Source organism: Cygnus atratus, chromosome 12 (assembly GCF_013377495.2).
Source record: "Cygnus atratus isolate AKBS03 ecotype Queensland, Australia chromosome 12, CAtr_DNAZoo_HiC_assembly, whole genome shotgun sequence".
Classification (NCBI taxonomy): Eukaryota; Metazoa; Chordata; class Aves; order Anseriformes; family Anatidae; genus Cygnus; species Cygnus atratus.
The window spans coordinates 9,709,742-9,723,867 of NC_066373.1; the positions used below are offsets into that span (position 1 = coordinate 9,709,742).

General features: G+C 36.6%; 1 protein-coding gene across 1 annotated transcript; it reads right to left on the reverse strand.

Annotated features, from left to right (window-relative positions):
* NAE1 (NEDD8 activating enzyme E1 subunit 1) lies at nt 1–14,126 on the reverse strand. The gene is made up of 20 exons (XM_035543508.2): nt 13,818–14,126; nt 12,684–12,787; nt 12,529–12,589; nt 11,580–11,610; nt 10,921–10,992; nt 10,552–10,631; nt 9,302–9,411; nt 8,852–8,961; nt 8,220–8,282; nt 7,906–7,969; nt 6,797–6,888; nt 5,456–5,515; nt 5,237–5,370; nt 4,170–4,245; nt 3,789–3,828; nt 2,645–2,731; nt 1,508–1,600; nt 1,009–1,123; nt 888–937; nt 1–238 (listed from the first exon to the last, which is right to left on the reverse strand). Exons 1-20 carry the CDS (start codon nt 13,871–13,873, stop codon nt 129–131), a joined length of 1,608 nt encoding a protein of 535 aa, XP_035399401.1. The 5' UTR covers nt 13,874–14,126; the 3' UTR covers nt 1–128.

The window sequence follows — 14,126 nt, forward strand, 5'->3', positions numbered from 1 at the left end:
AAATCATTACAAACAAAAGAACTTTAATTTTGCAGGTAATACAGAACAGTCCAGTCAGTGGCAAACCACCACAGTATTTACAGAACACAGCAGCACAGCCTGGTGGCAACAAATGCGAGATGGTTATTCTACAGCTGGAAAGTTGCTGAAGTCTGTGACATTCCACTGTAAATATAGGTGTTATTAAAAATTACAAATTGTCCTGTAATGACTTTAATGACCTCCTGAGCAGCAGCTCCTATAAAATAAGGTAATATAGTTAGCAAGTGATACTTTAAATCCAGTAAAAAAAAGCATGTTCTTTATCTAGAACTGTATACACTGGGATTGCTGGGGAAGTGCTCGCTGCAACTCCTAGTAAAAAAATGTCTTTCAGTACTTCCAAATATAGAAGAGGCTCTGAAAGCTGTTACTTCAAAAGCCTCAAATCTAGCTTTAGATACGCTTTACTATATATAATTTCTCTGTGCACATATCTACACACAATTAAAATGTAAGCAGTCAAGATTAATTACATTTAACCATTAGTTAACCTAAAATTATCATGGTACACATTTTCCTTTAAAATAATGTAATATATTCAATATTATTGTAAATATTCCCTTTTAAAATTACTATAGGTATTCTTTTATATAAGCCTCTTTCAAACTTTTTTTTTTTAAACACAATCTACTGGGATTATTTAAGTTTACTTGGTTTCTTTTACTGACTTTAAACCCTTGCTAGGAGGAGCCACAACTGGAGAATTTTGTTACATATTAGACAACAGTCTACAATTACAGTCTTTGCTCTGACAATACCAAGTCATTAAAACAGCAAGATTCTGACTCAAGCAGGTACAACTGCAGATTGCTTTGTTAGATACGGAAACACAATAGCATTCTTACCTCCCATGAAGGCAGCAATAGCATGTGGCTCAGCAGCTCCATAGCGACAACTAGACAGCAAAGTAACAGTTAGTATTTCCAGGTCAGTTTTACAAAGTGACTCTTATGACATTTTACTTACAATTCATGAACATAGTCATCTTTCACCACTACAGACAATCCATGTTCTTGTAAGAAACTTGTAAGGCATGATTTCAGTTTTCCAATATCATCTTCTACCTGATAATTGTAGACACCTGGAAAATAAATCAAACTGTTTCATCATGTAGCTTTAACACCACATTCAAAATTAATTATTTTTCTTCTGAAAAAAAAAATTCTAAGCAGATTAATATATTAGACTAATAGCAATAGATAATATTTAATAATTCTGTTGATCCTACTCATGATAATGACAAACTGCAGCATAGTTGAATTAACTCATAATCCATGCAACGCATTTCAGTGGTATCAATTTATCTAAATTCCCCCCCAAATAATCTCTTTAATTTTTGCATTGTTGAAGTTGCGTTAATAAGGAAACAAAAACACAACAAATGTTATATATGGAGTTTGTAACTAGTATTGTAATAACTATTGAATTTTCGTACCTCTTATGATGACAACTGATATTAACATACCTGGATATCTACCATGCTGCTTATAAAATCTATCAACAGCCCGTAGCATCAAGTACAGCACTACTTCACTGTCTGGGTTATCCATATTGGAAACTGAAAATAGAGAAGAAGTGGTTAGCAGGTACAGATTAAAGGGAAAAATAAAGTGTTTGAATTACTTGAAATCAAGTATTTCCCCGTGTACTTAAACTGTAAAATCCTTAGATTTTTTTCTGTTGTTAAGAAAGCTTGCCACCGAGAATGTAAATGACTGATCTACCAGATAGTTGATTTTGACTCCAGAGCGCATGACAAAACTGTTTTGTACGTTTGATATAATTTCCGTTCAGTGAAGATACTCACATTTCAACTGACAGCTGCTATGTTAAATGGGATATTCGTTAGCTGTAATTTTGGGCTTTGAAATGCATGCTTCATACATTTAATTATGACTAATTATAAAACAGGTCTTAAATCCCTTAAAACAGTTTAGTAGTCTTCCTAAAAATTAACTACCTAAGTCTCAAAAGATACTATCAGCTAATTCAAGGAGCTTTTACCAAAGTTATCAATATTCCCAATTGTATACTTATACAAACTATATACATTTCATTTATAAATGCATATACATTTTGTCCAAAACATTTAGAGAACTTGTATGAGCTTCATTTAAACAAGTTGTGATGATAAAAATTATTTCCAGCTTTTTTCTTTTTTTTTTTTTTTTTTTAATTTATGCAGGTTCAAAAAAAAAGTGTTAAGTAACTAGTTTTCCCTTTATTCACATACTGAAAACCTAAACTGAGAGAGGCCAAGATAATTATTATCAAATCTTTGGTCAGGTGAAAGCACCTTTCCAGTTCTGTCAGAAATAACAGGGGTACAAAAAGAGAAGTTTAAAGAAAGACAATGTTTTATGTATGTGCTACCAAAAAAAATGGAAAAAATTAAATATGCGTTACTCTGTAACTTCATTTTTGAACTTTCAAAAATCAAAATGAAATCAACATCCTACAGTTAACAAAAACATAATTCTAACTGATGCCAAATTATAAAACTGCACAATGAAACAATATATTTAACATGCAATTCTTTCTGATCACAAAACCATTCAAGTTGAAAACACAGTTAAAGTACACACCATAAAGGAGTACTTACTTATTTCATCCTTGTTAAAAGTGTTTAAACCATACTCTTCAGACAGAGATCTACACCTCACTACTCGAAGAAAAGCTGAGTTGCTGCCTAAGCAGAAAATGCAGAAAGACGAGCATTACTGACTTGAAGGCATCATCAATTACTAAATCTATAAATCTTATCTCTGATCTGTAAAACATTGTTAAACAATACAATGATGAGTTTGTCTTGAATCCGTTTCTTCTTGTAGCTCAGTGATAACATCTATTAGACTACACTTAGCTCTATATATTTGCAGAAATACTTTGTGCTTATTTGCTTCCACATTCTAAGCATAACTGTTGTGTTATCTAACAGCTACGTGTAACAGCTCACAGTGTGTGCATCTCTTTTACAGCAATTCATCAGTTACAGCCATCAGCTTCTGCTGTAAATGAACAGATTCTCCATCTTCCACCATATCTACCACTATCTCACGTATTCTCAATTAATATTTTAACTACAGCCATGAACAAATAAAAGGTTCTCCTCCACTATCACGGCAATGAACCAACCCAATGTGCACCTACAACCTGGCACTCAAAACAAATTAGTAACTTCTAAGAGATGCTTAAAAATTCCAGCAAGTGATATGTAAATACAGCATGTTCTTGGCTACGTGCTTACAGGAAAGCTTTCCAGTTGTGAGGAGACTTACTCAGGCTGCTCCATAGACACATGAATATATCCATAACACATAACATAACTGCCATAAGCAGTACTATTCCCTGAATCATTGTTTTACCTTTTCAGACTACAAGAAGTGTACAGAGCCTACACTCGGAAGTCTGCATCACAGATTGTACAACAGTGATTCGGTAATAATTACAGAAAGTAGAGGCTAGGCAATAATTACAGAGAGTAGAGGCTATCTACTACCTGTTGTTTGGACCTGAAAAAAATATTCCATCTTTTTCTAAAGCCAACCTTTACAGACTCACTTTTGAAAGATGCTGAGCGTGTTCTCTACACTGAAGATGATGAATGCAACGGCTAAGCACATGGCTGAAAAGTTCAACTACTGAGCTACCAATTAATAGCTACGTTATCATTCGGAAGTTTTTTGTTTGTTTGTTTACTATTTCATCATGTGCAAAACACTGCAATAGAATCCAAGCATACTCACAAAGTAATTTCAGTTCTCTTTCTGAAATTGACTCAGGTGCCTAGAACAGAAAATACACTGGTTCCAGTACAATACAAAGAGCAGACAATTCATGTTTTCAGGTATACTAATACACTCATTGTGATATTAACTACTTATTCTTGTAAAAAGGGCTATCTTAAAATTGTAAATAATATAGCTGTTTATGTATTTTGCCTTTATTTTATATGACCAAATCAAAAGTGATAAATAGAACAGACCACAAATATTGTATCTCATTAGAACTTAAGGGAATGAGATAATTAAGCTCTCTTTTCATATCCATCTCTTGGCATATTTCTTTACAGAATGTCAGGAAAAAGTATTTCTGCCCTATCAAAAGCGGCCTACATTTGTAATTACCTTGCCTAGGGATTGTAACAATTTAGCAGCATGGTTACCCACAGCAGCAATATCCTTCTTTGCTTTTTCACGGTACCTGTCAATAATAAAATATTCTTAATTACAGCATAGAATTATCATCTTAGACTTCACAGAGAAAACCATTTCCTCCTGTTTTATATTATAAGATACATGCACCATGAATGAAAACAAGCTATCTGAAGATCATGAACGCACTTATATTCCTGTATGACTACTCAGCAGGACTGAGCTGTTCACTAAATAAACGGCTTACAAGCTACATGCATAAATATTCTAGAAACCAGTTCATATAAAAAAAACACTATTACAAACAGTTGGAAGAAGATTAAGTAAAGTATGAGAACAGCAGCTGTGCATCCTTTATTGGGCATGAAGTATTTTAAGAGTTTCTGAAGATAACAGTACAATGTAATAAAGTCTTCTTGGCCCAATAATTTACGTAATATCCATGATGCACAGGAATAGTAAGTTTACGGTGAGGATACATGCCTTCAAAGATGGCCTTCCTAAAATCTTGATCCATGCTGATGCTGCTTAGTATTTATAGTTAATATTCAATCACCAAGTCGTTGCCCTTGCTTACCTACTGAGTGATGCCTTCAAATGAGATTTATTAGAATTACATATTTAGAATTAATTATCTAGGAAACAGTTATCTAGGAAATTAGAATTTCTGTAACCAGGCTGACAATCATATTGAGGGAAAAAAAGAGGCTGTGTTTAATCAGTGATCTACTTTAAGCAAATGTTCCGGACTGCAGTAGCTAGACTATGGGATCTACTGTCTGCAGGAACATCTTTATTAGATTTGAAATGAAGAAACGTGATCTGTTATTACCTAGCCTCAGGAAACTGGCACATATGAAAGAGTCGGGCCCTGGTTCCATACAGCAGATAACATTTGCTGCAGACAGGAGCAGGTAGGCCCAGTCTGCAGGGCTTCCCCAGCCGCTCTTCATCCCCCCCTTTTTTTTTTTTGAACATAGGTCTGAAATCATCACCCTTTAGTATCATTAGTTGCTTTTCTAGAAAAAATGGATACTTACACATTTTGCAATCTGATAAATTTATTGGAGTCTGCTATCATATCAGGAATAGTGCCCCGGACAGGTAAGCTTCCTTGCCCCTCATTTGCCACAAATTCCTTCAGAGCTCGAACCAAAACCCAAAAGGAGGGTGACTGCAAATGAACAATAAAGTTATGTATACCATGTTATTTGTAATGCTTTTTCTACAATTAACTCTTACCTTTAATTACTCATTACCTGCTCTGTGAGATTTGTGCAGCAATCATCATTAAAAATTGCTTCAATACATCTTGGAATCTATGGAAAAAATAAATTGGGTTTATTTACTTGACTTTACTTGACTTAACTTCTTGAATTACATCAGTACTCATTACACTGGAGATCCAACCCAAGTGATCTCAGAGTTTGGTACTAACATATTGCTTGAACCTTTGGCAGTCAGTGCTTCTCAGACATTCAAAAAATCACTGCATGAGAACAAGACACCTACTTCTGATCAAGATCATTACAAACAATTTTTCCATATTTATATCTTCTACGTGGAAGAGTTTAAAAACAAAGAGTGGTCGCACCATCAGCGCAAGTTATTAACAGTTGCAGCTGCCCATCCTACCTAGGAGAGGCAGAGCAGCCAAAAAGAATTAGAAAGTGAAGAGGAGGCTGCAAAAGTGAGAGTGACTCCTTAACTGCTGCAGTTCAGAGTCTGGCACAAATCGAAATAAATCAGTAATATCCTGGAAAGCGGACTACAGAAAGCTACTACAGTAGCTCAGATGCCAGCACAAAATTTTACCTGCTGCCTTCTTGGTAGGCTTGAATGTCCAAACAAGTATCAGCACAGTTGAAATAAAAATGGAATGTAACCTATGAAGCTTGACAGAATGTGATTTGACTCCACATAGCTTTTGCAGCTTATCATGGATGACAGATTAAGGTAAATTTTAAACCGTGAGTTACTACTGCAGGATTAGATACAGGCAACAATGAAAACCTCACTTCTAATATTTTTAGGCTTGATAAGTTTATGAAAGGAATATCATATAACTTCTCCAAGAGGAAAGTACTGAATTTCCTGAGTCAGAAGTCTTTTGCAGCCCAATTTCTATACGCAATAAATGCTGCAGTGAGCAGCTTCAATATAGCATAACTTCAAGCACTCTCTTTCTCCTAGCAATGTATTTAAATCGGACATCATCCACGCTCATGACTACTAATTTTGTGTAATTATACCAGGCCACCTACTGGATTTTCCTCCACGAATTAAAGTGTAAAAGTTTAAGACAGCAATACACTACTAATGAACTCTGGTTGCTGACTCATTCTATCCTTAAATTAAAGTCATCATGAAGGAAACGGAGCTTCCTCGCATGAACAAGCAAAATTAGGAGTTTTCATAAGCTACAGTGCCACCTAGTCTAGGTCTATTTTATTGCACTTAATTTCAATTTTCAGGTTGTACTAATGCCATTTTAATTAAATATCGATGTTGCAACAGAATTCATCCTAAAAGTGAGTATGTTCTGAAAAAATAAGGTGTTTGAAATTTCTTTAAGCATATCATATAAATGTTTATTTTACCTTTGTAGTACTTAATGCTGAGTTCACATTTTTTATAGCTTCTTCAAAGTTTTCCTCATCTTCTGGGATCCCGTTTTCATTCTTTAAGATACCTTATTGAAGGAAAAAAAACAAAAAACACACACACCACAATTCCCTGAATTACGTCTCATCATTTAGGTCTTACCAACAGAACAGATTAGTTTTGGATCTATCTGTGGCATAATGACACATCAACAAAAAATGGATTATCACCAAGATATACTGATAAAACTAAAAAGCAATTTAACTCTCCTTCCCACACCCAATCTTTCTATGTGTGTGCGTGCATGTGAGCCACTTATGCTAAGGTGCCCCATTATGCTTTTGAACTCATACAGCAATTCCAATCAGGAAAAGGACTCCACTAAAAACTTCACCAAAGCTAATCACTACTTTTCAAGCAGATCAGTTCCCTAACATAAACTAGGGATGAAAACGACAGAACCACTCCTAGAAGCAGCTTGCACACAGGTCATCTTTAAATGATGATATTCCAAAACTGTAAAGTTTTAATTATACAACCATTTAAGACAATATATTTCTAGATCTCAAAAAAGTCTCAATTTTAGCAACTGCAAGAGGTATTAAATTTAAAAATCTGAATAAATGAAGTCTGTTCACGGACTACACTATATTCAGTAGCCTACATGATCTCTCTCGACTAGTCATTTAGGACTGCAACTACCACCAACAATTTGATGGGCCAACTGACCAACTAAATACTTCCAGTTAGTAAGTCAGCATCAAAAGCCACTCACTGCCCTCTTTATCACATTTTCAATGTTGATAATCAGCATTTTCAACAAAATTTTCTCAGTGCCTCTCCTCCCATTCAAATGAAAACATACTGTATCTTAAACAGTGAACAGTATGGAACACTGTCAAGATGTATTTATAAGCAAATTAGGGTTCTTAAGATCTATCTGTATGAAGTTATCATGTAGCAGAAGAATCACATCGTATATGTCAGCAAATTTTTTTAACTTAACCCTGAGAGAACTTCTGATTATTTTTCAAATATTGCCTTATATATTTCTGCCAGTATTAAAAAAAAAAAAAAAAAAAAAAAAACTCTTAGGAGGTATTACCTTGCCGAATCAGTTGTCTGAAGGCTTCTTTTTCTTTGTAACTCTTAGGCAACTGATCACTTTTCTAAATTTAAAAACACAAAAAGAGTTTGTCTTAAAAATATCTACTAAACTCGTGGTGTTCATACTGCTGAACTTTAGGAGTCTGTTAAGGTTCACATACATTCATTTGTATTTCACTTAGTAATATTTTTATGCTTCCATCTTGTTTTGTTTTGCACTTATTGCCAAAATAATAATCTGGTTTAGAAAAGACAACTCTGTAGTAGTAGTAACAACAACAAACTGATTCCTTATCCTGTTTTGCAACATACCTCGTTGAACCATTTTGTTAGATACTTGGCTACAATCACAATCCATGGAGTGTGGCTATGGTCCTGTAATTGAAAAGCAGAGAAATTGTTGTCAAGTTTAGAAGAGATAAAAACAGGAAACGAATTAAGAACTTATTTTCATTATAAACTTGTAACATCCTTTCTACTATTTTACAACACTGGACATGTTCTGGATTTTGATTCTGAAATAACATCCTCTAAATTCTAAAAAACAAATTGTTATTCCTCTGCTTTAAGACAAGTGTAGATGAGCCAAGTTCTCCCATATTTTTCTGAAGCACAACTTAACATCATGTACAAATATCCACACCGCAAAGCTCTGCAGCAGTAAAGCAGTAATTGATCATAAAGAAGGGGAGGAGGGGGGTAGAGGAGAAATCAATCTAAAGACAAATTGTCCTTCAGTATTCTTAAGACCTTCCCCCTTGCTTAAGATTGAAATACAGACTGTAATATCTGGGCCAAAAGCAGTACCTCATGACTGATTCTCCTGTTGCCTCTGCTCAGATGAGATGCATCACCAAAAAAGTCATCTGCTAAGAGGCGTTTTCACAGAATCCGTTTTGAGTCTGCACCTGTCTTAGAGACCATAGTGTAAACCACATACCAACCTTTTTGTCCATATGATCCAAGTCATAAGACTGAATGTGTTCGCTCAGTTCTGGAAATGGCTTGTCCAGTCTCAGATCTTCCAATGCATTGTCAGGATGAGATTCAACAACTGCAAAAGAAGTTATACGATGCATTTCAGCTTTATGCCCAGCCCTCAAAACACAGCTATATACCAAACATAGTGCATCACCTGCTTGTTTAACTGTTAGATTCTCAAAGTGTTTCATGTAGGCTAAGTTTAATGTCAGAAGATAACCTCCAATAGTATCTGTTGCAGTCCATAGTTTCTACGCATTTTTCAAAGAATGCTGGTGAGGAACTGCAAACCGTAGAAGACTTAGGAGATACTAAATACCTCACAAAATAAAGTTGAAATAAGTGACATTACATTTAGAAGCTTTACACTTTTTAGAAAAATCTTGATCTCAAAAAAAATAAATAAATCTAACCTGGATGTTCTTTGATGATGACTCTCATGTAACCAACCAGCCCATAAGTCCTACAGACCAGCAGAGGAACATTAGAATTCCAGAGAAGTTCAGCTAAACGTAGCAACGTACTGTAAGGAAAAATATGTTTTTTTTTCAGATATATAAGAGAAGAATAGCCGCAAAGTTAACTCTTGTACAAGTTACTTGTATAAGAAGTTTTCTACGAGAGTATTCCACTATCATTATTATGATTTTAAGCACATGATCAAACTTCTGACGGAGAGTAATTTTACACATGAATTTAACATAGACTGGTCATATGTTTATCCATTGTCTTACTCGTATTTAACTCTATTGTCCCAATGCTCTGAATGTTAATTAAGTAGAAAATTTTTCAGTGAGTTGTGAAAGAAGAAAACAAGTTAGATATGTTTATTGCACAGACAAACGTAACTTCTGGTAGAGGCAATTTAAATCAGAGGTTTTTAAATAGCACATAAGAAATGCTTTTAATTCCCAAATGCGTGCATGCAAGGATCACTTTACTAAGAAACCAGTCGGTTCTTAATTCCTATTGCTTTTACGTAAGCAGGCAGGGGGTGGGAGGGGAATGAGTTAAGTATGAACAGCTACTTCCTTGCAAAAGCAAGATAAAACAATTCATCTATCCAGCAACCTCTTTCCCCTGTGGAGGAAGCCTGTCTACAGTAACAGAAGCATGCTCTTCTCCCCTAAGCATTTTGATGCTATGAGAACTGTCATTTTTCAGTTGTATTTTTTATTGGAAGGCAGCATGAGAGACCACAGGTTAAAAAAATTCACGAACATTGGGTCTTATTGAAGTTTATCTATGCAATATTATTACGTAGGTAAAACAGAGCGAGTGATATGATAAACAACAAAATGTAAATGACAAAATACATTTGCAAAAACCCAAAGGTATCACAGACCCTGCTATCTGTTAGGTTTTACATAATAGGAATAACTGTTATAGCAACTTTGGACCAGAAACAATTTCCACTACGTAAGAGTAGTTGACACAAACAGCAGAAAGCACCTAAAAGTCAGTCAAGGATCTGAACAAGATCTGCAACTAAATATCAACATATAGAAAGGTCCATTGAAAAATACAGTCATTTATTATAACTTTCCTTCACAATGGAAGAGTTTTGTTTTGCCTATTTTTTCCCGCAAGAACATAGCTGCAGTTGAAACCTGCTTTTACCACTGAATGAAGACAAAAGAAACAATTTGAAGTGATTCTTTACCTTTCTGGTAGTTGTGTTGCAACCACTAAGTTAAACCGATTGAAAAAGGAAGGGTCATTGTCTAGGAGTTTTTCTGGACTCTGAACAGTAGAGAAAAGTACGTCAGGAAACATGACAAAAATTTCTGATAAAGTCTTTTCAACACTGAATGTAAAATGTTCAGTGAAAGCTACCGTATTATAATGAAATTACAAAATAATACTTAAAATTGACTTTTATCAAATAAATTAACATCATCTTCAAATGTCATTTTATCACAAAGCTATTTAAACTGCATTACTACAGACACAACACGTAGTTATCATTTCACAGTCTTCACAATGTAAAGTAAAGGAAAAAAAAAAATCTATAAAATACTTTAAGACAGACCTCTTCCACAAAGTTTCCAGAAACATCGTTATTCAATTCCTGCAAAAGCTCAGTGGCACTCTGGGCGCGACTCTGTTTTGGAACAACAAAGATGTTATTTAACTTCTTGAAACTCAGTTTATATCAGTACTATATATAATAAATGGTAAACAGACTTCTTCATAAGCTAAGATATTCCATGCCTTGTTTGCAAAAGAAAAAATAAATCCCATAACAGCAGACAATTGTTTAAGACTATTTTTAGCAATGCTTTTAAAACAAAAGTTATGTGATGGCTATTTATTAATTTCCAGGTTCGTTCGAGAACTTTTAGGAGTTACTCGTGCTTTTTGTATTCTTCTGTCCGGGTGATTCCTCCTTGCCCCCTGCTCCTTCACCCCTCTGTTCTGAGCCTTACTCCAACAACTGCAATTCTCTTCCACTTTACACTTCCGACGATATTCTTAACCAGATCCTGTTATTTTTTTTCATTCAGTCTTGACAGAACTGAGCTTTTCTTCTCACTTACAATGAATGAAACATTAATCTCTTAATTAAAGAATATAGGGATTTTAACCTATACATATCTTTTGGGCATTAATTACAACACTACATTTGAGTACATACTCAATACATTCATTCTTTCAATATACCTAAAATGACATTTATTACATCCTTACCTGACCAATATGGCTTTTTTGTAGAAAAAAACTGAAAAGAAAAAAAAAACATTTTGAAAAAAACAACATGAAGCTACCTTCTGTAGTGCAGACTATGTTGATGACTCTCATATTAAAAAAAAAAAACAACTTCCCCTTTAAATCTGCTTTCCTCCTCCCTGCTTTGTTATATTCTCCTCATGATCAGTTTGTTAAGGAAAATTTTCACTACCTGAGCCACCAATCTGAAAAATAAGACATGCCAAACTCCTCTAGAAGCCAGGATCATACTACAGATTCATTTTCACTAGGCTCATTAAAGAGCCATTAGTACTCATTTCTTCGTGTAACAGAATATCCTTACCCCACATTTAACCCAGCAAGTAGACAGATATTTTGGGGTATGTACCCGAACTGTAAGAGAAAGTTATCTAAAATTATTACAGATCAAAAGTAATTTGTTAATCTGTAATAAGTTTCTTATCCTATCCCCAGCTGCACACCTTTCAAAGCTATGGAAGCTAAGGAAATATCAGTCATAGTTTCACAATGGTAAACTAATGAAAAATAACATTTTGTCACCACAACTGTTATGCCACTAAGGAAAATAACTTTAACCATGCTGAAATGCAAGCAAATCTTACTCATGTCTCAGGGACAGCAAACAAGTTATTAAAAATATTTTTATACTGAGCAGACCATTGCCTTTATAAACTGGACATATGAAGCAAATAGATCTGTTAGGTACAATAACAGCAGCTAAAGAAAAAAAGTAAAACTCAGCTAACATCAAATTGCTGATCACATATGCTGTATACATCACAAACATCAAAGAAAAAGAAGACTTGGAGCAAAATATGGAGGTTTAGCATTATGAAGAATTTTATGTAACTTTAAAAGCATGGAGATGAAACTACTTAGGGAATTCTGCTAGTTCTCAATTTGTTTAAGAAGCCAGTAACAAACCTACTTATTTCCAACATCTTCTCCAGAGACCCGATTTCCATCCACAATTGTAAATGAACCAATACCTTGGAGGAAAAAAAAAATACTCTGAATAACTACGCATTATGAACTTACTATCAGCTATACTACAGCACAAATATAGAACTAACATTTACTTACCTGGTAGCACCAAGTTTTTGAGTATTTCAGTTCCTGTGGCTGTTGCATTTATCACACAAACATGGGCAGATTCTAAAGCTTCTTGTCCATGATCACCCCACAATCTATATTGGGATAAAAACAGAAGCACTCTGTGTTTAATCCTCCATAGTAAAGTGATTATAAAAAAAAGAAAAAAGAATTGAACGATCACAAGTGGAGGCTAGCATACTATTTTCCATTTGCCGTTGAGAAGGGCTAACTAGCATCAAGTAAAATAAACTTTCTTTCAGACCTCAAAGTGTCTAAAGAACAAATCTAATTTATTGCTGATTCATTTTCTCTGTCCTTACACTCTGCACCAGACAAACATACACACCTTTTCCTACTGCAACATACTTAGTTTTTTAAAAAACAGGATGGGTCAAAACACTCCTTAAGCAAAGTTTGCCCTTGGGAGAAAAAAACTAAAACTGAATGCTTTTTCCTAAGTTTCACTATTAATGATGTACTTAATGAATGCTTTTTTTGTAAGTTTCACTATAAATGAGGTAATTCTATAATCTGAGAGGGTGCAAGGCACAGAAATGTACAGGCAGCTTGGCGAACAGCCTGGAGGAGTTGCTTGGTTAGGCAACGCACTTAAAACATCAATAATCCTCAGGCTGAAACCGTGGCTCCGCTGTCCTGACTCACAACCCCCCCGACCTCATAGGGGCCGGGATTTTACCCTCTTCACATGCAGAAAACTTCATGAAGACAGAGAGGAAGGCATTAAAACCTCTGTGAGATTTCCAGACGCGTGCAAGGCACAGGGAATTACACCCACCCAGGCTCGCCACGCCCCCGGACTGGGCTGGTTCCAGCCCCAGCCGCCCTTTCCCCAGCCCACTCGATTCCTTTCTGCCTGCTCCCCGGGGCCGGGACGAAGGCTCCCTCGGCAGCACGGCGGCGGGACAGCCACCCGTCTCGAACCCCAAACCCCGCCTCAGCCCCCTGCCCTCCGCGGGCACGTCCCTGGCGGCCGCCCCTCGCCTGCTGAGGGGCCGCGGCCGCTCTAACGGGGCCGCCGGAGCGGCTGCAGGCCGCTGCGAGAAGCGGGGCGAGGCAGGGCCGAGGCCGAGCCCCGCGGAGGCCGTGTGGGCGCGGCGCTACCTGAGCTGCCGGTCGTATCGCTGCTCCTTCAGGCTGGCCCGACCCGGCTGCGCCATGGCGGCCCGCTACCGCGATGCGCAGGCGCGGCCGGGCGGCGGGAGGCGGCCCGCGGAGGCGGTGACGGGGCGGGGGTGAGGGGAGACCTCGGCGGGTCCGGTTGTGGGCTGGGGTCGTCACTGAGCGTCCCGGCGTGCTGGCGCCGAAGCCCGCCGGCGAAAGCGCTCCGATGGGCACGGGGGGTCTGCCTCGTCCGGCCGGAGGCTGAGGAGAGGCGCCCTCCGCTGCTCAACTGAAAAGAAAATGTATTCT